The sequence below is a fragment of the Vicugna pacos genome, chromosome 13 (genome assembly GCF_048564905.1).
Source record: "Vicugna pacos chromosome 13, VicPac4, whole genome shotgun sequence".
NCBI lineage: Eukaryota > Metazoa > Chordata > Mammalia > Artiodactyla > Camelidae > Vicugna > Vicugna pacos.
Genome location: NC_132999.1, coordinates 48,130,784 through 48,155,458, shown reverse-complemented (window position 1 = coordinate 48,155,458; position 24,675 = coordinate 48,130,784). Strand labels below are relative to the sequence as shown.

General features: G+C 39.3%; 1 protein-coding gene across 2 annotated transcripts; it reads right to left on the bottom strand.

Moving 5' to 3' along the window:
- Positions 1-1,200: 1,200 nt before the first annotated feature.
- Positions 1,201-14,357, bottom strand: RPA2 (replication protein A2). 2 transcript variants are annotated; one of them, XM_006196861.4, is made up of 9 exons: positions 14,076-14,231; positions 13,727-13,836; positions 11,776-11,877; positions 11,534-11,647; positions 8,119-8,193; positions 7,486-7,602; positions 3,328-3,435; positions 3,060-3,154; positions 1,201-1,903 (listed from the first exon to the last, which is right to left on the bottom strand). In XM_006196861.4, exons 1-9 carry the CDS (start codon positions 14,086-14,088, stop codon positions 1,819-1,821), a joined length of 819 nt encoding a protein of 272 aa, XP_006196923.1. In that variant the 5' UTR covers positions 14,089-14,231; the 3' UTR covers positions 1,201-1,818. The 2 variants fall into 2 exon arrangements, with proteins under 2 accessions (XP_006196923.1, XP_072831087.1); XM_072974986.1 differs by lacking the exon at positions 14,076-14,231 and adding an exon at positions 14,283-14,357 and having other exon boundaries at positions 1,622-1,903.
- Between the last annotated feature and the right edge of the window lie 10,318 nt (positions 14,358-24,675).

Below are 24,675 nucleotides of genomic sequence, written 5' to 3'. Positions count from 1 at the left end.
TACCAAGTTTTGAATTCCCCTCAATTGCATTTTAAAAAACAAATCTATTAATTCACACCAAATACTAATTCTTACTGGTGGTACTTTATTGGATTAACTAGAGAGAAGCCAGTAAGAATTAGTGTCCGATGTGAATTAATAGATTCTTACTGGCTTCTCTCTAGTTAATCCAATAAAGTACCACCATTTTCCCAAGCCTCATTCCCCACCTGTACACCTGGAGATTCTCCTAAGACTAGGCTGGACTCATGGCTTGGCTGTGACTCGGGTTTTCTCAGAACTTGGGTCATACTGCTGTTCCTGCTGTCTCAACAATGTGCCAAGAGAACACTGGATCCCCGACATCCCAGGTGACCACAAACATCCAAAATGCAAGCTCCCCCAGCCTGAGCAGGTAGAAGTGCTACAAAGGTTGGGATCTCATTCTGCTGAGGGGCAGCCTGCCTGTGCTCAGCTCCACAGGCCTCCGTGATGTTCAGAAACCACACAACTCCCGTGAGACCGTGTAAATGTCAAGGTGGCAGGGAACTCATTATCACTGAATAGCTATGGTGTGCTTTTGAGAATGCTGAACCAGCAAGTCCTGTGACAACAATCTCTTATTTTGCTTTATATTCCTAGTAGCTGACCAGTGGGACTGACACAGTAGGTACTCAATAAACACTTGTTGAATTTATGAGTAAGTTTTTGATTGCTAAATCATCAAATTCAAAAATCAAAAGAAGAAAGACTTTTACCCACAACCAATGCCATCGCCCCTTTGCCCATTTGAGGGTACTAGCCTGATAACTAGAAAGAGAAGTCCACTACCCATAAAAGTAGCCTATCATGCATTCTATATTCAAATGTATATGCTTTTTTAAACCTACTTTTAGCCACTGTCTTTTCTTTTAGAAAACAATCAAGAATGGCCATACCTGCAAATAAACATCCTTGCTTAACTGACTTTTAAGCATCTGCCCAGCTCCCCAGATGGGAACTATTCTGTACATAAAGAAAATAACCACCAGGTTGCTGTTCACTGTCAGAAACCAGAGATGGAGTCTTCACACAGCTGCTGGTAGAACTCATTTAGAAACACAGTTAAAGCAGTTACGGAACTTTAATTTGCAAGTTACACCTCATTAACTCATCTCAGAATTAGTTGAGATGATAAAGTAGTAATTATAGCAGCAAAAAAAGAACATTTTTACAAGTCACTGCAATAATACAACTATTTTATTAAACATATGAATGTACTTATTTTGTACAAAACACAGTGACACTTCTTCCTCTCCTCTGCCCCACGAGGCTGCCACTCTAGAACCCCATGTTTACAAAAACACACTTTTGGCAGCAATCATGACAAAGTGAAAGAAAGTGCAATTCTGAAAGTAATACCACAAAATCAGAGTGGAGAACAAAACAGGCAGAGGTTGGTGGACTTCTTGGCTAGCTCTCTGCTGGTGGGCCCTAGTTCAGTTCAACTTCTCTCAACAGGAAACAATTTAGGAATAGAAACTCCCGAGAATTATTTAAGTCAGACTGCCCAACTCTCCTGGCAGCATTCCTCTTCCAAGTCCATCTGTTCTGATGTTGTAACTAATTTTTAATTTCTTTAAGAAATTCTGCCCTGGTTTACATTCCTGTCAGTTGCCCATATCCATCTGAGCTTCAAAAAACAGAAGAGCAGGAAGTTTAAAAATGATGTCAATTGAGACATTTTATAGACAAAACCTACTTCCTAGAAGTCAACTGGCCAATCATATGCACAGCTGGAGATAACAGACTGCAAAAACAGGCCCAGCTAGAAAACATCTCGGGTACCATTAAATCTAGTTACTCTGCATCTGTGGATTTAAAATGATCATCATCGACAGTGGAATAGATGTGTCCCTCGTTGCTTAGAAAATCTACAGCTTGCCTAGAAAGAAAAAAAAAATGCTCATTTTCAAACCAATGCAGAAGAAAAGAAACTGCCTTTTGGACATGGCTGAATATGTAAACTTCACTTGTCTTTCTACTTTCTATCTTGGCTAAGAGGAATTCACAAGCCATTTTGCTCATGGAAGGCTAGTGCAGGGAGAAATGGCCAGTAAAATTGTAAAGCTGAGGGAATCCACAGAAACAATGGCTACTGGGGCTGCCATGGATCCCTCTCCTAACTGTGTAAAGGCAGGAAAATAGGACCTCACTTAAATTCCAGTCTAAGCAAACTGAAACCAGGGTCTAAAGCTGTAGTTCAGCATGCACATAAAATCTCCCAGTATAAACAGCAATTTTAAAGTTTTCCCTCCCCACTCATTCACTGATCCTCTAACTCCTACTCTGGGAAGTAAAGTTGCAGAAAGAAAAGGAAACATCTTTCCAGAAGCAATATGCCACCTTCAAACCCTGTAAGGCCCTCAAGGTCAGCGTCAGTAACTTGTAACAGTTTATAGAGAAACTACTAATGTCACAGCCATTCTGCACCTTGGCATCACAGTAACTCTGCAATAGGAATTACTATCCTCACCTTATCAGACAGGAAATGGAATCAGACCTGAGCATTCATTTCTATCTAGACCTAGAATATGAATTGATTTTTAGCAATAACTGACACAAACACAACAATATTATGTGTCTGGATTAGTTCACTGGAATCAGGAAGCTGCTTGTCTAACAGGTTATCAGGGCAAGGATATTGGAAAGACTCTCTAATGGCTTCAGATCTAGACGCCGTGATGCACACCATCTCCAAGTGGGGACAGTAATACCAATGGGACTGTATATCTAGGACCAAGAGCTAAGGATCTCATTCCTCCAGACTAAATTCCACAAGAAGTATCAGGTCAATTTTTGCTCAAAATTATATCCTCTGCACATAATGGGACTTTGTATTTGCTGAATGTACAAATGAGTAAGTGAAGGGTAGCACCACCTTTGTGAATCCTCTTTCAATTTTTCCATGACTGAATAACTTCCTTCTGTCAGTCAACAGTTTTGTTTTTGTTGTAAACTGACTTCTCATCACCAGGAAACCTGGGAAGGGGAAATGGGTACAATTTTGGAGGCCAAGCTCACACAAACCAAATACTTACTTGATTGAGGCTACACTCATGTGTTGGAGCTGGTTCTTGAGATCCTGAAAGTTCAACCCTTCAGGTCTTGGGCAAGCCTTAATCAAATTCAGCACCTGAAGATTCAAATCAGAAAGATTTTACCAACTACTCTGAATCAGCTCCCCAGCGTAAACCTGAGACCCTTTATAAGAAAGAAATAAGTCAAGTACTTAGCCTTAGCATCATAAGGAAGTAATAAAACAGGACAGCCTATGTTTTGCATTTCTGGAGCCACTCGGGTGTTTACCTGGTTTTGGGCCACAGTGAGGCCATTTGCTGACATGAAGCTATTCCCACCAAAGTTCCCTGCTTCACCCATTCCTGGATTGCTGATAGGTGCTCTCCCTGCTAAGGGCTGAATTAAGAAATAAGTTTACAACATTAGTAAATTCAACTTAAACAGTCTCAGCTCTTTTAAATAGCTTTTTAATAAGCAGCTTACAAAAACCAATTCAAGCAGAGTTTTCCCAATAACAATTATGTAATGAGTATTTCAAAGGAAGATAAAGTCACCGTCTGAAGCGTATCATATCAAAAAGAGAGAAAGGTACTTCCTGGCTCTTCCTTTTCTTTGGATGTGAGAGGAACCAGAGGAAAACTAGCACTTAGAAGAAAATTACCTGGAGGTTTGCTATATTGGTCTCTATCTTTGGTGCTCAATCATGCAAGCATTTACCCAGTGTCAACTAGGCATGAAGCATTTCAGGGAGAGAAAAGGAGACAGTAATCATCACCCTCTCTTTTCTTTCTTTTTAACCACCGAACTTTAAAAAAGTAATAGACTATAGTCACTGTTTTCATTTCCTTTCTCTTCAGTCATTCCTCAACCCAGCACTATTTGGATTCTCCCCAAACACATCTCAAATTGCTCTCTCCAAAGTCACCAGTGACTTTTCAATCAACATACCCAGTCGTCTCTTTCAGTCCTCAGAACACCTGACCTCTCAGAAGCAGACACTGTTGATGACACTTCTCTTGAAACGTATCCCTTCCTAGGCTTCTTGATACCATATTCTCCTGGTTCTCCATGTAATTCTCCAACTATACCTTTCCAGTACCCCTTCTCAGCCTCTTCTACTGTCTCCCCAGAGGCTGATAGTTCTCCCAGGACTTTATTCCAGACGACCTCCTCCTAGGCCACAAATCCTTGTTCCCAGCCATCTACTTAACACCTCTCCTTAGGAATCTCACACACATCAATAAAGTTCACTATTTTCCTCTCCAAACCTATATTCCATCTCAATTAGTAAACCCAAACCTAGTCCTGCAGACCTCATTCATCTGGGAGTCTCCATTTGCTCACCTTCCACTCCACCACAGCCTATTAATATGACCTTGAGCATAGCTCGACTCGAGTCTCATTACCCCTGGTCTCCCGACAGGTGTCTCAGCTGCCAGTCTCTGCTCCTCCAATCAACCCTTCTCACTGCCACAAGTAATAACTTCTGATTTCATCACGCCTCTGCCTAAAAGCTTTCAGCTGGCTCCCCCTGCCTGTGAAAATAATATAAAACTCCTGAGCATTCAAGACCTACCACAATGACACATCACAATCTGTTTTATTCTTGACCATCTCTTTACAACACACTAGTCCTCAACTGCACTTGGATTTCCTGCCAGTCACACACATGCCTCTGACCTGACCACGTTGCTCCCTGTCTGGGATGCGCCTCTCCTTGTCTGCCTGGGGAACAGTTTTCTCATTTTTCAAAGTCCAACTTAATTGCTACGACTTTCGTGAAGCCTTCCCTACGTCCCCCAAGCCAGGTTAGCTGTGTTCTTCCTTCTGGGCTCTCACAGCATCTGGCTTGTTCTCTCTCACAACAGCCGTCACACTGGTTGCCTGTCACTTTCCCCCACAAGCCCCTTCAGCTTTGCATAGTACCTGGTGGGCAGTACGTGCTCAATGTTTAATCTACTGAACTGAATAAATAAGGATGACAGAAGATCAAACATGTTAAGTGACCATAACAAACAGAAGAACATTGTGGAAGCTCATCAGGAGAAATCCCACCTGGTCAGCGGACTCATTCATTCAATAAATGTTCATTAAACACTCACTACTTTGAGGTCATAAAAAACCAAAAATCATTTATGGATCCTTGTTTTCAAGCTAGCTGATTTCACGTTGCATGCTGATGAAACAGAGGTCTTATTTTATGATCCAGCAATACTGACCTGAGTGCTCCTTCTTATCCTGATACCTCTGCTGAAATGATCTCTTATCCTGCTTCAGGCAGCCCCCTTCATGTATCTTTTAAGACTTGGTTTAGGCATCACCTCTCCAGGAGGCCTTTCTTGATGTTCAAGTTAGGACGGGAAACTCTTCTCTGTGGTTCCATGGCACCCTGCACTTGCCACTTGTATCACTGCTTGCACTGCCTAAGTGATCTGAATGCTTAATGAAAACTCTTTGAGGGAAAGGATTGTTTCATTTACTCCTCAATATAATTGCCTACACTCGCAGCTCCACCCATTCTCACTTTAAAACCATTTTCATCGTATAACATTTGATACATATGTACATATTATGAAGTACAGCCATAAAATAAATACCTTACACTTTCTACCCAATCCCATTCTTTTTAACTCACTTCTCCTCTATCCTCTACTGAAGCCTCTCTTATAAAAATCCATGTTTCCAAATCCGACAGACCTCTCTTATCATCTTACTTGACATCTAGGCAGCATTCTACAACTGAACTCCACTCCTTCCATAAAATACTCTTTTCAAAGTATTCTACAGAATCACATTTCCTGGTTTTCCTCCTGCCCAACTGGCAACTTCTTTGACTTTCTCTGGCTCCTGTCCTATTTCTACACTCTTAAAGGTTAGCATGTCCCAGAGTTCAGGTCTCTGACCACTCAACTCACTACTTACCTCGTCTCATCCGAGACTTTAAATACCACCTACACAAGAATGACTCCCAACGCTCTATCTCTAGCCCTGACCTCTCCCTTGAGTCCCAGCCTTACGTAGTCAACGGTTCATTCTGATCTCCACTTGGGCGTGTCATATTTCTTAAGTACAAAACAGAACTTTGGAGTTTACCCTCCAAACCTGCTAGCTCCATCAAGTTACTCAAGCTCCAAACCTAGGAGTTATTTTTGAACCCTCCCTTTTCTTTATATCCTAATCTAAACCACCAATAAGTTCTATCAGCTCTACCTTCAAAATATGTCAGAGTCCAGCCACTTATCCCAGTTGCTGCTACCATTCCCCAGAATTCCTTCTGTTGTTACTGTTGGTGCCTCAGTCTACTCTCTAAACAGCAACTCAAGTGACCTTTTGAAAAGGCAAATCACTGTCTAGTCAAAACCTTCTAAAGGCTTAGTGTCAATTAGAATAAAGGCATCCTCACTACAGCCTATGAAGCCCTACGTGATCTGGGTTCTGCTTCCTTGCCTACATCCCTCTGCCACTTCCCTTGACACCTGCTTCACTCCAGGCAGCCTGGTCTTCTTGCTGGTCTCAGATATGCCAAGCTTGTTCCAGCCTTGTGGCTTCTGACTTTCTATTCCTTCTGCTTGGACGGTTCTCTCCCCATCTAAAATTGTATCATTCTTAGTCCCTCCATCAGTCCTACTCTGCTTTATTTCGCAACACCTATAACTACCTAAAATTATGTATTTGTTTTCTTGTTTATTGCCCATTTCTCTCAAGAATGTAAGTTTGAGGGCACTTTATCCACCTTGTTCACCACTATATTCCAAGGGTCTAGAATAAAGAATGGCATATACTAGGCTCAATAAATATTTTTCAAATGAAGGAATCACTGAATTTATCTCTACATCTCCAGTGCTTAACAAAGTACTTGCCAACAGCATCCTTGATGGCTCATCATTTCTTCAGTCTCTCCTACTGTAACCAGTTCTCCTCCTTGTCACCAGAATCACCTAAGGATACTCTAATACTCGAATCTGCAGACCTTTTGTGTGGTCCTAGATGGACTTGCCAAATTAAATTTATGTAACAGAAAATAATGTTGACAAATTTCAATATAAAGCAGGAAATAAATTTCAGGGACCAAATGCTGGTGTGTAATTTTTCCTGTTTATCAGACATGTTGGAAGGAAAACAGCAAAATGTTGTCCTAGTTGGGGCTTTTCTCTGACAATCCTGGAGCTAAGAACTCAGTCTATAATTAAGTGTCTCCACTGGAAGGCTGTCTCGGTCTCAGCCATCCAAGCCAGTGGGGTCAGAGGAATTTGGAATCCTGAGAGAAACATAAATGCTTCTTCTGGAATAAAATAACATAGTAAAGCTATGAGTGGTGTCTTTTTTCTGGCTCAATCTTAAAAATGTCAAGGAAATCAGAGCCAGAGCACAGAAGCTGTCTATGTTCTTCCAGGGAAGAAACAAAACAAAACAAAACAAAAAACTTCTGAGAGTGAAGCTGCTCACCTGGTTGTTAGGCTTGCTCAGCATCATGTGCGCATTGACTACTTCCAGAATGTGCGTGGTGAACTCGTTCATATCCTCCAGAGGCATGATTTTAAAGGCTACCAGACTTTTTTTGTTCTGTTAAAATAAAGAGAAAAACGTGAACAGAAGTGTTGATTGTGAAATTCAAGTCAATTTCAGGTTAAAACACTTTGGCTATTTTCTTGGTTGTAGTATTTTACTGAAACGGGGGAAAATGTTACACACTGAAAATTTTAAACTCAAGGTTAACCCAAATATAGTCAAAAAAATCCAAAACTAGCTCAGAGATGTTCAATGATTTGCCTAATTTTACACAATCAAGCAGAGTCTACTTTCCTGACCCCAAATCCAGTATCTACCCTTTACACCTAATAGATGCCACAGATGGCAACTGTAGGTGGAGATACTGTTTTTATCTCTACCATTCTGTTAGTTTTATATTAAGGAAACCTGTCCTCTCCTCTGGCAGAAGAGAATAGTGAAACAAACTCAATGTAACTCCCATTAAACATGGAGACTTAACTAAGTGTTAAATATTCCAAACTCAGGCATGAATCCAGAAATTGCTTCAAGCAAATACATTTTAACTGTCATTTTTTTTCCTGACTTTACCTGAAAAGATCTCAGATGACCAGCCACTTTCACATATGTTTCTGGAGGAACCACAGTGTTTTCACCACTGGCATCCTAACAGATAAAATACAAACATGTTACTAAGGTTTTAGTGATGTTGGTGAAAGCCTCTTTAAAATTTTTTAATTATATACAAAAAGAGAAAGTTATAAAGCAGGGGAGCTAAAGGATCCTAATGTGGCACTGACTAGTTTGCCTGCCTTTTAGAATTTGCTTTTAAAAAAATAATAAAATCAGGAATTGGAATAAAAACATCTCTAACGGTAATTTCCAGTTTTGAAGTTCTATGTTCCGCACGTCATTAAAAAAGTAGACAATTATGGCACTCATTCAGAGTTCTTACACACACAACTTTCTGGTAGACATATTTATAAGCACAGCAGTTCTACTTTTAGAAACTTCAGGAAATAAAAGTAAGAACATGCATTATTAAGACTGAGCTTTAAGAACATTCATCATAGCATAATTTTTAATATTAAAAAATTTAAAACCTAAATATCAAAACCTAAAACTAAATAACAAAAGGTGCACATCTGCATAATGAGATACTTCATACCACTGCAGATCATAATGCAGAATTCTATTTATACTGTCTATGAAAATCTGGTGTGACTCATGGAAAAAAGGTGATTTCCCATGTGGGGGAACATATACACCAAAATATTAATAATACTTAACTGGGATAATTACAAATGATTTCAATATTTCTTTTTAGGTTTTCTAGAATTTGTATACATTATTTATAAGAAGAATATAAAGCTGAGTCTTGGAGTCCTTTTTTGATTATAAAATACATGAGTAAAAAAATCTAGAAAATAAAATACATGTATTTGAAAATAAAAAAACCCCCAATTCCCATCACCTGGAGATTATCAACTATTTGTATTTCACTCCATGTATCAATTATTTTAATAGCTAAATCGATACCACAGATAAACCTTTGTATTCCCAAATAGAAAATTTTAAAACCCTTTGGAAAAAGTAAAGCTGGATCTATGCCTTTCTCCTTCTACCAAAATATACTATTCAATTATAAAAAGACTTAATTACATACTGAGATATATTATAAAATGAAACCATAGAAAGAATAGAAGGAAACATGAACAATTAAAAAATAGTAATTTGAGACTAGGGAGAGCTTTTTAAAGTTAAAAGACAAACAAGAGAAACATAATTATGCTAACAGACTATTTTTTCAGGCTCTTGCAAATAGAAATACAGAAACAAACACCCCTGGGGAATCAAAGGACTTAAAGAGACAATTAAAGCCGATCCCTCCCACCAACTAATGTTAAAGTTACAAGTTTTAATCTCACTAAAACCAAAGAGTAAATAAATAAAAATGAGAAAATAAATAAATAAATAAGTTAAAAAATGAGAAAATTCTCCACGAGACTGTATTTTTTAAACTATCATACAAAAATTTAAGACTCATCAAACCTACCATCAGAAAGGGTGTGAAAAAATAACTGCGCACCCTTGGGCACTAATAAAGTGTAAATTGGTAACTTTATGGAAGGCAATTTAAAAAAACCAAAAAATATAAATGTAAGATTAAACAAAAAAAGTTTAAAAATGTAAAATGTGTATTTCCTCCCCAAAAACCTAGTTTTAATTCATCTTAAGGAGACTATCTCACAATCATGAAAAGTGGTACACAAAGATACTCACTGGGACATTGTCTCTGAAAGCAAATGACTGGAAACAAGCTAAGTGTTCACTGATTGGGTCTACTGTTAAGAAAGGGATGATGTATCCTCATGATGGAATAGGTAGTCACCAAAAATGAGAATGTAAATCTGTATTTACTGACATTAAGTCAGTTCCACAACATAGTTTTGAGCAAAAAGAGCAGATTACAGAGCACCTGCATATCATATCATCCTTCATGTAAAACTGTATGCATACATCTAATACATGTACAGACGCACAGAGAAAAATGCCTGAAAGTATCTACCAAAGAATGCATGTCTACCAAGTTATCTCTCCACAGACGACTTGTGGTTTTTGAAGTGAAAATAATATACAAGGTATTTATTATCCAAATTTATGTTTTCAAAACAATATAAAAAAACCAAGAGGCCTTCTGCCCAATTAAAAAATAAAAAGGGTATTAACCCTGTTTGGATTTCAATAAACACCTGAAATTTTTCTTCCAATTACAAAGACTTCTGCAATAGCTTTAGTATCATTATTGTGTGTTTCAAATGTGAAATACAAATGGACATCACCTTTAAAAATAAATAAATAGGATGAAAAGCTTGTATCTTCTTTCAGTCTATTTTCTCCATGTTTATACAGTCATTTACACATTGCTTTGCAAAAATGGGGTCACAACATGCTCTCTTTCTCTGAACAATTTATGATAAACAGTTCTATGTCACAATACATCCATTTCTACATCATCTGCAATATTTTAAAAATATAAACGGCTTAATTATTAATACCCTACTGCTAACATTGAGCTTTCTTTTTTTTAGTTTTTCACTATTATAAATAATGTGATGATCAACATTCTTACAACTAGGTCTTTGCATGTCTAATTACTTCCTCAATGCAAATGTCTAGCATTGGACTGCCAGGTCAGCATTTCTGTGATGGATGATTTTGATCATCAGCTGACTTTTGAGAAAGCTTACACTCATAACATCAAGGTAGGATGGTATCCACTTCCCCTGAGAAACAATGACAAATCATTGTACAAATTAATTGCCTACTGCTCTCAACAAATGTGGACGTTGTCATTCTTTTTTTTTTTCTTTTCAAATTTAATAAAAGTGGTATCTTAATGTTTAAAGCTTCTGTTATTGTTGTTGCAATTAGTATTCATTTAATATAAATCACTTGTGCATTTCTTCACCCATTTTCCTAAGGTGCAGTTGCTTTTTGCTCTGTAAGAGTTTTCATTAATTAAAAATGTAAAATGTCTTTCCAAGAGAAGCCTTAATAGATAAATTAGATCTTTGCCTTGCGGGGATTTGGCAAATAAACAATGTTGCATTTATACCAACCATAGGCATAAAAAAAAAATGTAAAATGTCTGTAATACGTTGCAAAAAATTTTCCCATTCATTTCAGGGTCCACTGTGTAACTGGCAGTGTACTAGGTGCTGGGGATCAGTGCCAAGATAAAAATCCTTTTTCTCCCAGAGTTTACAGTCTAGTGCGTCCTATCACTTGCCTTTTAACTTTGTTTACAATATTTTGGGAAGTTTAGGAGATTCTAAATTTTCCTGAAATCAAATGTATTGGCCTTTCATTTTAAGGGTTTCTACCTCTGATGTCTTGCTTATATCTTTATAATAAAAACCACCTTTAAAAAATAAGACTAAACAAGTTCAGCATCTCCAAAGTCCAAAAGTAACCCCACCCTGATTCAAAAGCAACTGCTTACATCTGTGTCAACCCACTGGCGAACGTCCATGGGTGCAGCTGTCATGTCATCTATTTTGTAAACAATGTTGGTTGCAGCCTTCTCTGCATGTCTGATTATCCCCACAATGGTGACCTAAACCAGAAGAAAAAAAGTTTGGTTTTCTTGGAAATCAAAGCAACATTTATGTATTTTTAAATGAAGTAAATTTTATTTCACTTTTCATATGATTAAATGTCTCTTCTGCAAATCATTTTACATACCTGTGAAATCTCAGCATTCCCAATTTTGAACACTTCATCAACTAGAGTAGCAGATAGCAGCTGAGATATGGTACAGGGCACAATGTGCTGAGCTCGGGTTCTCTGAAAATAGTATGCATAAATTCAATTAAGAAAATAACAGCGGTTCATTTGACTCTTGCTGTGTGCCAAGTGCTACATAGAACACTGAATCTTAAAAATGAACCTCATTATTCCTTACTTCACACAGATGAAAACCAAGGTTATATAGTTAACAAATGCCACACTTTAGAGTTCAAATCCAGGTTTGTCTGACTCCAAAACCCCTGATGAATGGATAAACTTGTGCTGTACTAGGGAATCACCAAAATGAGCATGCCAGAGTGGAGACAGCATAAGGAAGATGATCTGCTTGTGGAACAGACTTTTAAGAAGAAACTCCAGCTTTAGGATGAAGGCAAGCTGCAGATGGCTTTCCATCACTGATGAGATGGTATTTGGAAAGGGTTTGAGAAATGGCCAGCAGAGATAGAAATTTGGAGCTATTCTAAGTCTCATGATAAAATAAAAAACTAGAGGTATAGCTTTAGGATAGATGTTCTGACAATCAAATGTTAAAAACGGAGAAAATGGGATAAGGGCGGGGCCACACTGGACATCTTAAAGGAAAGGGAGAGACATAATGGGCAGAAGAGGACACCTAAATCACATCTAGAAGCAGCCTAACAACAGTGTAAACTCTTACTTTTTGCCTACCACTGGTCAGAGGTTATCTGGGTGACAAAGGCGAGTAAAAGGAAATCGGATTTGCCCTCAACACACTCCTAACCTAGGTAAGTAACAAACCTCATCTTGAAACATTATAGAATAAGATGCACTATATGGGATCTCAGAAAAAAATCTACTGACAATTTTGAGAGGAGGGAGCATTCAGGCTGGACCTTGAAGGATGAAAATTTTGACAGTGAAACAAAATAATTCATATGAAAAATATAAAGCAACGGCTAAATGTATGGGAATTTTCAATGAATTCTTTCCCATTGACTCATGCCCCTTGAATTAATAATTGCTGTAAAATCTGTACATAAAACACAGAACCTGCTAACACTCAATCTTAACACCAAACCCTGTATTTAAAGGGTGAAACCAATAGCAGCTACCAAATGCAAACTTTTTTGAAAGAGTGAGTAACAAGCATCTGGACAGCTTTTAACAGATCACCTTCCTATACACTGCCTTATTTACCAATTCTCAGAACCAGCCTGTGACATGACTAGTACTAGTACTACTATTGGATGAGAAAAGTCAAGGGCCACCAAAACCAAGGGTGCAAGTTGCTTCACTAAACACACTAAAAGGCAAACTTGATTCTGGATACCATGTATTCTGGCTCCAATGCTCAGGTCCTTTTTAATAATACTATCTGGGACCATTTATTGAAAGCAACTCTGGGGCAGGAATAATTATATATATAATACTAAGTCTCACAACAACCTTGTAAGGTATGTAATATTAATCCCATTTAACAGGTGCAAAACTGATTCCCAAGGTTAAGAAATTTGTCCAGTGTTACCCTGCAGATAGTATCAGAGCAACAGCGGAACACAGATCTACTACAATTTAAAGAGCATGCTTTTTCCACCGCATTAGACCACCTCGTTACACTTAATTTACAAACGACTTCCAATACACGAAGAATGTAAAATACATACAAGTTGTTTTCCCACAAGACTAATTGATTAGTTATACTGGTGAACCTCAAAACAAAGCCAAGGAAACAGTGGACGCAAAATTCGAGGAAATTTCATTTCTCAAACTTACAGCACTCTGTCAGTTTCGATAAGATAATAATTGAGAATTATCGAATCAGCTCGGGTTTAACACCCTTCCTTCCCCATATAAATTTTCTCTCACAGATGAGGGAGGAGCTTCAGGACAGGATAAAATAGGACGAAATACGGTTTCAACCTACAGACTTCTTTTCAGCCTGAGAAGGTGTTGGCGATCCAAAGCCCCCTGGGGACTGCGTGTAGCCGCCCGGTCCCCCGAAGGAGCTGCTGCTGCTATAGCTTTCAAATCCACCTGGTTTTAAACAACAGTATTAATATCTGTGCTGCCCTCCAAGCCTCTGAAAAATCCACAGGTCCCCCTAGACTTCACCCCAATCAGTCCCAGCATCTCCCTAACCCTCCCCACCCCCTTTCCCGGGGCCCGCACGCCCCCACCGCCAGCCCCTGCCCCTCCCCCTCACGCCTCTCCGGCCACCCCTCTCTTGCTAAATACTTCTTGAGAGTCTCATCTGCCACCCCACTCATCATTACTATTCCACATCATGGTCACGACTCCCTCAGGAAAGAGTTCCAGAAGGTCCCGGTCTGGTGGGTTCGCCAATCCCCTCAGAAGCCTGCTGCGGCCGCCGCGCTCGGTCTACTTTTCGCTGGCGCCACAAACTCCTTCCCGGGAGCGACAGAGCCAATCAGAGCCCAGAAAGCTTCTCCCTTCAGCCAATCAATGCTCACGAATCCTACGCCTTTTCTAGTCTTCGCGGGCCGCGCTTCCAGACAACGCGCGCTCAGCTCCCGTTAAGGCCGGAAGCCTCTACGGCCATTGTTACTAAGGGCAAAATAGAGTGCGCAAACGGAAGGAAGGGCTGTGAGACGCTGAACTGGGGCGGTGTCTCAAGAAAGTAACTAATCAAAATGATACTTCCGCGTCTCAGGCCCTGTAATCCCACCCTCGTCAAGTGAGTGACACGTTACACCACTTCCTTTCTTCGGCGTCCTCCAGTTCCCGCCAAACTTTCACCAAACGACGCCTCAATCTAGAGCGTTACCGTAGAATCCCTTCTTACGCATCTCGGCGTAACCGCGCGGCATTTGCACACCCGAGGAACTCAAAATACTAGCTTCACAGCACCTCGTGGGGTTGCGTATTCCTTCCTATAAAGAGCCAGGTTCTCTTCTTGTATTGCCACCTCCTTGCCTGACCCCCCCCACCACCACCCCCAGTGAGGTAATAAGAAGCCTACCCTTTTCCCAGGATAGACTTTTGAAAGATGTGAGGATGACAACCCCCAACCAGCCTTTCCTCACCCTAGTCTAATCCAGCTCCGCAACCTCCATAGCTTCAACTGTTCTTCATATGACATGGTTGTGTGCCTCCAAGAGGGTGGAATACGTCTGTCAGTTCTTTTCTCTAAATACTACTAAATTGTTTGCCCCTCACCCCATTTATTTATTTTTAAATATTTATTGATGCCTCTTCTGTTCCAAGTTCTGTGCTGGCCACTGAAATTCACTGGGATTCATAGTCGTGCTTCTGGGCTTCTGGACTATTTTATTTTCTTTTTCTAGAACTGTAGGCACTGTCTTAAACACTTTACATTTATTAACCCAATCCTATGAGGTAGGTAAGTACTGCTATTGTCCCCACTTTAAAGGTGAGGAAACTGAAGCTGAGTCAGGGGAGTCTACATTCAAACTCAGGAAGTCTGATTCCATCAATCATTGTGGTTACTCTACCTTCTTGAACATCCTAGAACTGGATCACAAACTCAAATGACAGCTGGGGTCAGGCAGGAAAACTAAATATAGTGGACTGGGTAATAGAAGGGAATTTTTGTCTTCACTTTTTTCTCCACGCGAAGAAAAACAATCACACAAGTATAATAGTATATAGCAACTGACAAAGAATATGGGCTGAGTGTTGCCAGGTCACCTAGGTTTTTTTTAGCAGGTGCCAGAAGTCTGCATTTATATGTAAAGATGTCTAAATTTTAAGTGTTTATAAGTTCATTTAAAAATTAAAAAACACTATGTAGACCAAAAAAAAAAAGATATCTGTGGTCCAAATGTTGCTTGTATGTCATTTTTTTCCCATGTAAATTCTATTGGCCTCCAAATCACTGCTGAGAAATTAATAAGATACAGCCAAGAACAAAAGTCATATCAAGATAACATTATTATATTAAGCCTAAGGTGACAAACTCACATAGTCTGACAAGTAAGAGCATATTTATGATATATAGGACAAACTATTTGCAAATAAGTATATTTGGGTAATTTAAGGTGTGGGTTCACAGGGTAATCAGCCTCATTTGAGGTTCAACTAGTTATAAATTCAGCTGAGATTGTACTTTTAAAATAAATAAAATGAAATGAGAATGTCTTAAAATATAACAATGCAGAACATCAAAATAAGATTTTTGTACATCTTTTCAAGAGCTTGATGGTCTATCTGATAAATTCAGCAGAGGGCTCAGTTCTCAATTAGTGCTAAAATTATTAGTATTTATCCTTGGAGGGGGCAGTGAATTTATCTCTGAAGGTTTCATTTTAACTAGTTGAAGACTTCCTCTCACATAGAAGGGGTTTCTGAGGAGGGTGGGTAATAGCTCAGTGGTATAGCACATGCTCAGCATGCATGAGGCCCTGGGTTCAATTCCCCAGTATTACCACTAAAACAACAACAACAAAAACAAACAAACAAACAACTTTCTAAAAGAAGGTAAATTTTTTAAAATTGTTTTTAAAAAAGGGATTTCTGAGAAGTCTTCCATTTCCCTCTCCAAGTAGAGTGCTACCAGGGAAACCCACAGTAAGACTGAGAAAAGGAGAAAACATCCTTTAAAAACATTCTGGTGTCACACCCATGAGGATGGCTACTATTTAAAAAAATAAAAAACATGTGTTGGTGAGAATGTGGAGAAATTGGAACCTTTGTGCACTGTTAGTGGGAATGTAAAATGGTGCAGCCATTATGAAAAACAGTATGACAATCCCTCAAAAAATTAAAAATAGAATCATCCCATGATTCAACAGCTTGTTTCTGGAGTTACAGCCCAAAGAACTGAAAGCAGGGACTCAAACAGATACTTGTATCCCCATGTTCATAGCTGTGTTATTCACAAAAGCCACAAGGAGGAAGCAACCCAAGTACCTTGTGACAGATGAATGGATAAGCAAAACGTTGTATGGGCATAGAATGGAATAGTATTCAGCTTTAAAAAGGAAGAAAATTCTGATACATGCTGCAATATGGATGGGCCTTGAAGATATTATGCTAAGTGACAGAGAGATATATTCAGTATCTTGTAATAACCTTTAATGAAAAAGAATATGAAAATATGTCCATTGACACATGACTGGATAAAGAAACTGTGGTATGTTTATACAACAGAATACTACTCAGCCATAAAAAAGAATAAAATAATGCCATTTGCAGCAACCTAGAGATGGACCTAGAGATCATCATTCTAAGTGAATTAAGCTAGACAGAGAAAGAAAAATACCATATGATATCACTCATGTGGAATCTAAAAAAAAGGAAAAAAGAAGACACTCGTGTACAAAACAGAAACAGACTCACAGATATAGTTAAGAATCTTACAGTTACTGAGGAAGTAGGGTGGGAAGGGATAAATTTGGGAGTTTGAGATTTGCAAATGTTAGCCACTATATATAAAAATAGATTTTGAAAAAGTTTCTTCTGTATAGCACAGAAGAACTATAGTCAATATCTTATAATAGTCTTTAATGAAAAAGAATATGAAAACGAATATATGTATGTATATACATGATTGGGCCATTGCGCTGTACACCAGAAATTGACACTTTGTAACTGATTATACTTCAATACGAATTTAAAAAATAAAGTAAAATAAAAAAGGTATGCTAAATGAAATAAGCCAGTCACAAAGGACACTTACATGAGGCACATAGAGTATGAGTCCACTTATACGAGGTACATAGAATAGTAGTTGAATTCATAGGAACAGAAAGTAGAATAGTGATTAGTAGGGGCTGAGGAGAAGGAGGGACTGTTCAATGGGTACAGTTTCGATCTGGGAAGAGTAGAAAGTTCTGGAGATGGATAGTGATGATGGTTGCTTAACAAAAGGGATATGGTTAATGTCACTGAACTATACACTTGAAAATAGTTAACATGGTAAATTTAATGTTATTTTACCACAATTAAAGGAAATTTTTTAACCCACATGCCAGATACATGCATCAACTCAGCTAAATGCTTCCATATTATCTCGCAAAATTTCTGGCCTGCTATTTTAATCTCAAAGTTCATTTTGCCTCCACTTTATAAATACATGTATTTGAATCAGAACTGTCTCAACATCGATGAATTTTCATTTTCCTGTTCAATTTTCTGTACAATGAGAGTTAGCCATCTCTAATTTTTATCATTTTAAATTTTGTAGAAATCCCTTTTATGTGAATCAATTCTTTCATGGGCAGATTTTACCATAAGGGTGGAATTCATTATTTAGATTTCATCCATACTAACTTTTGCTGGTTTTTCACATCTGGCACTCTAGTTTTAGGGGTGCTGATTACTTCTATCAAGTACAATTTGATTCAGGGGATTTTGGGTAGTTTTCAATATTATACACAAAATGTGATTCTACTTTTATTTTATTTTTTTGTCAAGATAATTTTACTGGGTGGAGTAGCCATTTTCAGTTTCATAAAGTATTATTTCTACCAGTAATAATCATTACGAACAGGAGCATACTGATAGAATTCTTTAAATATCAATGTGTGGTGCCAAACACTCACAACTCTTTGTTTACTGCTCAATTTATTAAACCCTAATAGCTAATAAAACTTGAAATAAATCTTTTGGGTATTTAAACATAGTTTATAAACTTAATTAAATATCCTTAAAATTCTGAACTGCAAATGAAAGTTTTTGTATGATTGATTCTTATGAATACTTCAAATACCTTAAAAAGCAGACAAAACAGAAAAATGATAGTTTATTATGAAGCTACTGAAGTTTAAGTTTCAGGTCCCCTCACTTTCACAGCCTCTTCCAAGGCCCCATTTTTGTTTAGATACCTGTTTACTTTAACACCTTACTTTAAATTCTTTTTCTTAAATAGGGCCACACAAATTGATTAAGCTTCAGGCCCCACAAAATCTGGAGCCTCCTGATCACTGCTTCCTTGGATCATTGCTTGCTTTATTTTATTATGATCCTCTCGTTTCTTTTCTATTTCTTGCCGGGTTTTCAAGTGGGGAGGGTAATAGCTCAGTGGTAGAGAGTATGCCTAGCAAGCACGAGGTCCTGGGTTCAATCCCCAGTACCTCAGCTTAAAAAAAAAAAAAAAATATATATATATATATATATATATATATATATATATATATATTTAGTCAGACTGAAAAGGAAAAGAACTATCATCTTACTCCAGTTGAGATTATTGGATCTGGGTCTTCAATCAGTTGATTCTTGGTCAGGACTCAAGACTGGCTTGTGTGGTCTGGGGAACTGTCACCAGGCCACAGATGACCAGACTGAGCTTCCTTTTTGTAAGACTTTTAAAGTCATACCTTTCTCATAGGCTTTAATTTTATGCAACCTGATGTCTTTCCTTAAAATTAGGGGCTTTCAGCCTCACTTGGGCAGCATTATATTAACTGCTATCCTATTTGATATGTTGATTGGGGCTTTGCAAGTTTTAAAATTCATGTATTCCTATCAATACATTATATTGTTATATTCATGGGGCCACTTGGAGGCTTCCCTTCCTAGAACAGGGGGTATAGAGCCTTTGGGGTTAGCAGGATTCTGGGATGGTTGGCAAATTAGCCCTTGGAACACCCTGTCATCCTCCCTTTCTTGGTTATTGCTTATGAGAAGTCCAGCGCGTCAGCCAAGCTTGTTCTGCGCAGTTCCCATTGTCTGGGACTATTTGACTTCTCACAGGCCAGTGAATTGCTTCTTTACCCAGGTGAGAACAAGTTCACGTGTACATTTTATAAACTGACACCTAATTGATAAAAGACGCAAAGGACCCATGTGTGCTAATTTTAATTATTAAAATAAAAAAGTTAAACGTATCCTATTATGGTCACCATTCTTGTGTGTTTCAAGCACTACCTTTTTGTGTTCTACTTGGAGTTTTATATTGGGCTTGTTATATGAATTCATGGCCTTTCACGGATTTAACTGGTTCCAAGAGCTATGACAATAACAATAATAAAATAATTATCATATTATTGATGCTGCAGTTGTCACATCTCAGCCAGGGAGAGGTTGGTCCCTTTCACCTATCAGCGCTGCTTATGTTCTTTAAAGTCTCTAGTTTTCTGGCAGCAGGAGAGCATTCCACTCCATCCAGCCTGGTTTGTTTTTTTTTTTCAAGCGAAAGCAAGTTTATTTAGAGAGATAAACTGTCCATAGACAGAGTGCGGGCTGTCACGCTCAGTGGGGAAAACGGCTTAGGAGATACACGCTATATATACAGACTGCAGGTCATATCAGAAGGCAAGAGAGAAAGCGACCCAGCCTGAATTTTTTTTCTTTTTCCAAGACACAGACTCAGCGCCCCTCCTTTGAGTGGAGAACAGTACACATGAGCCTTATGAGAGATGTCAATGGGCCAGGGTCTGCTGCTCTTGGAGCCCTCTGAGTAGTCAAGGTTAGGAGTTTGCATTTATTTTCTCAACTTAACATAGCATGTTGCTGTACTTTACGTTTGTTATGCTGACAGATACATTGTGGACAGGTTTTTTTTTTTTAATATTTTGGAGCAAAGGGCATTAGATTGGCAAGGACATAGTATCTGGGTGTGCCTCGGGATCAAGAGGGCAGGATCAAATGTCCTGCTTTATTCACTTTTTTTTTCATTCTTTTTTTTTTTTTTTTGGTGGAGGGAGGTCATTAGATTTATTTAACTTACCCTTAGAGGAAGTACTGGGGTCTGAACCAGGACCTCATGCATGCTAAGCATGCCCTCTACCACTTGAGCTATACTATCTCACTCCTGCTTTATTCACTCAGTCTTCACAACAACCGAGTCAGGTAAGCATGATTATCTTCCTCATTTTACAGATGAGGAAACTGAGCTTCCCAATCTCTTCTATGTCATAGGCACATTGAGAAAATAGTGTTGTAAGTCACACTGGACTAAACACGTGAGGCAGGCAGGGGCCATACGTGCAGGGTGACCACTCATCCCAGTTTGCCCAGGACCTTCCTAGTTTTAAAACCACAAGTCTGTTGTCCTGGAAATCCCTCCAGTCCCAGCTAAACCAAGATGGTTAGTCACCCAGCTTGCCTGTCTGACCTGTGGATGAATATCTCCTGGTTCCTGTAATCTTTTAGTGATGCAGTGGTATGCCAGGACATTCTGGGTGAGACTGAGTCGTCAGCGTGAGGTCATAAAGCTAGTAAAAAGAGGAACTGGATTGAACCCAGCTCCACATGACTCCTGAGCCCAACTCTTCATCAAGATGCTTTGTCCTTCCTGTGCCTCCGTTTTGCCCATCCCCTTACCAGGTCAGCATGTCTTACCCTCAAATGCTTAGTACTTTGATGTTGTTACACCAACCAAACAGATGAAAGGGGCTTATTCTTGCTTTTCTCAAACGTATTTGCAATTTTAAAGAGTTCCCAGGAAGAGGATACGTGCTCAAGAGGACAGATTGAACAGAGAGATACCTACAAAGGGGTGACAGTGCCTGGCTTGGATCCCTTTTAAGAACTTTGGGCTTTTCCCTACAGCCATAGGGAGCCACAGAAGGTTTTGGAGCAGAGGAATTAACATGATCTCACTGGCAGAGTGAGGGAGTATTGACAAGCTAGGGATTGCCCAAGACTGGAGGCAAGATGATCTGTTAGAAAGCTGGAGAAACAACCAAGGTAGCAGTGATGTGGGTCTGAACCATGGCTGAAGGAACGGAAAAGAGAAGGACAGTTAAGGTCAGAGGAAATAAAATCTTGAATTTATTACTTTTTTACAAATCCAATCAGTCTTATTTACTCTATCATTCATCTATTCAACAAATACATATTTAGTGCCTATTTAGGGCCAAGAGCTATGCCACCCCTGAACTCACTTTCGTTTCAATACTGGGTCACAAGGAGAAATAGATCAGGAACTCAAGAACAGAAACAGAATTCTTCAGTTTGTATTCGGGCATTTCGAGTTCATCAGTTGTGGCCAACTTCAGAATTTCTCTCTGGGTTCTTTAAGGATCAATCATCACCAAAAACCCAGCTTAGAGAAGACACAAATTACAGTATAATTTGAGGCCTCTCGGGTTTAATCATTAGATATTCATTCTTTTGGATCAGTCACTGCAGCTACAAAGGGAAAATCCAATTAATTATTCTACAATCTTTTCACTCCCCTGCTCCAAAACCTTCAGTGGCTCCCCATGACTTACAGGACAAAGTTCAAGGTCCTTAGAATGGCATCCAAACCAGGCACCATCACAGCTATAATTTTACATTTATCTGTGTGAATCTAACTGAAGCCTACTTCTCTCACTAAACTATAATCTATTTTTGTTCATAATTGTATCATCAGCACCTGACACAGTGCCTGGCATATAGAGGCTGCTTAGTAAATATTTGTTAAATGAATGAGTGAATGAATGAATGCAAAACAGCAATGTGTCTCTGCTTCAGAGTGAAAGGACTAGATGTCAATATTCATGGTTTCGATCATGTCCCTGTTCTGTACCTTCTTGGACTAAACCCTCTGTGAACTTGAACCCCAGGCCAACCACAGCTGCAGCCTGGCTTCCCAGGGGCTCTAAGGCCAGGAATAAGTCATGGGCACCCAAAGACTGACCCCCTCATTCCCATCAGGGGATTTAAAAAATTTTTTTTAATTAAAAAATTATTTTGGGGGAGTCGGTATTTGTTTTACATCCATTACTGAGGTGACAGGACTACAGAGGCTACAGCAAAATCATGAAGAATGCTTGCTTTCATATCACATGCTTTTCTCTTAAGAGTGATAGCGATTTTCTGGACAATGACCTTTGCCAAGAATCAAATAAGTGCTTTGGGCAATTTGAAGAAGAATCAAATAAGTGCTTTGGGCAATTTGAAGAAGAGTGGTTGTTTTGTATGTAAGAAGGCAAATCCTTTGATTTCTCTGCCTCACTTAACCTCTTTCAGCAAACCCAGGGCCTGCAGGCCAGCCTGAACTCAGAAGATGCCATTATCATTTAAGTAGGCTCCCAGCAGGGGGCTGAGCGGGGCCTTAAATCTGCCATCCACCCCTCCACTCTGAGCCCTGCTTTGTCTGTCTGGGAAGGAGACAACTTTTTCTTAGTCACACAAAGGGCTAAAGGGGTACCTTTTTCTATTTGTGCAAAGATACCTTATGCGTTAGTGATGGGAACTTTCTGGGGACACTGACCAGAGAGCTGAGATATTTAAAAGAAGCCCCTGTATCCAGTCAAAAGCTGAGTGAGACTCTAGTACCCTTCAGGGTGGTTTATAAGGAGACCCAAGGCTCCCTGAGTGGTGGCCCCCTTGTTCTGAGTTCAAGCCTAGTTGTTGCCAACTCCCTGCTCAACGCTCAGGGAACTGGCTGCCCTAGACCCCTTGCCTGCCCTCCTTCCCACCAGTCCCATGGGTTACCTTCCAAGTGTGACTTCAGGAGCCCTAGAATGAGTCCAGTGGTTGTAAATCAGGCTGTAGGCTCAAGTGCAAGAAAAGTTACGCTTCCTTCTTTTCATTAAATCAACAGCAGTTGGTCTCCGAGCCCGCTTCCCTCCACACTGGCAGAAAATTCATCTTGGTAGTTATTTTGATGCCCTCTTCCTCCTTGAGGTGACCCAGGGCCTGAACACGGATGGGGCTTTAGTCCTTTTTTTTTTTTAATTGAAGTATAGATGATTTACAATATTGTGTTGGTTTCAGGTATACAACATAGTAATTTGATTTTTTTTGCAGATTACATTCCATTATAGATTATTACAAGATACTGGGTATAATTCTCTGTGCTATACAGCAAATCCTTGTTGCTAATCTATTTCGTGTATAGTCGTTTGTATTTGTTAATCCCATATTCCTAATTTTTCCCTCCCCTCCTCCCTCTTCCCCCTGGTAACCATAAATTTGTTTTCTGTTTGTGAGTCTGTTTCTGCTTTGCAAATAAATTAATTTGTATTATTTTTTAGATTCCACATATAAGTGATATCATACAGTATTTGTCTTTCTCTGACGTTTAACTAAGCATAGTATTCTCTAGGTTTAAGAAGCTAAAAGACAGAAGCTAATAGACATCTGATATTTACTGAACCCAAGTAAATGTCCCTGGACTTCATGTCTGAATACCGGCTTCCTCCTGCACCCTTTGACACTTTTGGTACCCAGTAGCCTCTCTGCTGCCCTACTTGGGCCCTCCTTCCTTCTCTTATAGGTGCTTCCCCAGCCTTTCCATTATCCCCTCTAGGAGGTCAGAGGACAAAAGCCTGGAGGTGGCTGTCTTCAAGAAGCTGTGGCCTTCCAGCTGGCCACATCTTTCCCCAAGGGAGGGCATCTTTGCTACCTGCTTAGATCAGGGTTTTAAAAAAACATATAAGGAGAGCACAAATTAACACCTCAATGATTCCCCAGCCACAGTCTATTTAATTCCTCCCTATCACTAGTTACTAACTCCCTAGCGTAGAGCCTCACCTCTTTTCACCAGGACTTCTCTGCCTTGCTGGTCTCCCAGAATACCTATCTTCCACAGTGCCAGTGTAATCTTTCTAATTGGGTTGCATGTCTGCCCTAGTTAAGACTCTTCCATGGCTCCTGCCTGCTCCCCCGGCTCAGAACCACAAGCCCCAATATCACCCAACACAGCTTCCTGGGATGTTTCAGCATTTTTGTCTTATCAGCGGTTGCTTCTTCTGCCTGGGCTACCCTCCTCCCCACTTTCCCCTTCTTCTGGCTAACTCTTACTTGTACAAGTTTACCTCATTTTATTACACTACACTTTATTGCACTTTGTAGATAATGAATTGCTTACACATTGGTTTTTGGCAACCCTGTGTCAAGCAAGTGTATTGGTTCTATTTTTCCAACAGCATTTGCAGATTTCATATCTCCGTGTCATATTTTGATAATTCTCACAATATTTCAAACTTTTTCATTATTATTGTATTTGTTAAA

Coding starts and splice junctions, on each gene's coding strand:
- RPA2 (XM_006196861.4), bottom strand. Junction 8,194..11,533: donor GCCAGTGGGTTGACACAGAT/GTAAGCAGTTGC, acceptor TTTATCTGTTAG/GATGCCAGTGGTGAAAACAC. Junction 3,155..3,327: donor TCACTGTGGCCCAAAACCAG/GTAAACACCCGA, acceptor TTGAATCTTCAG/GTGCTGAATTTGATTAAGGC.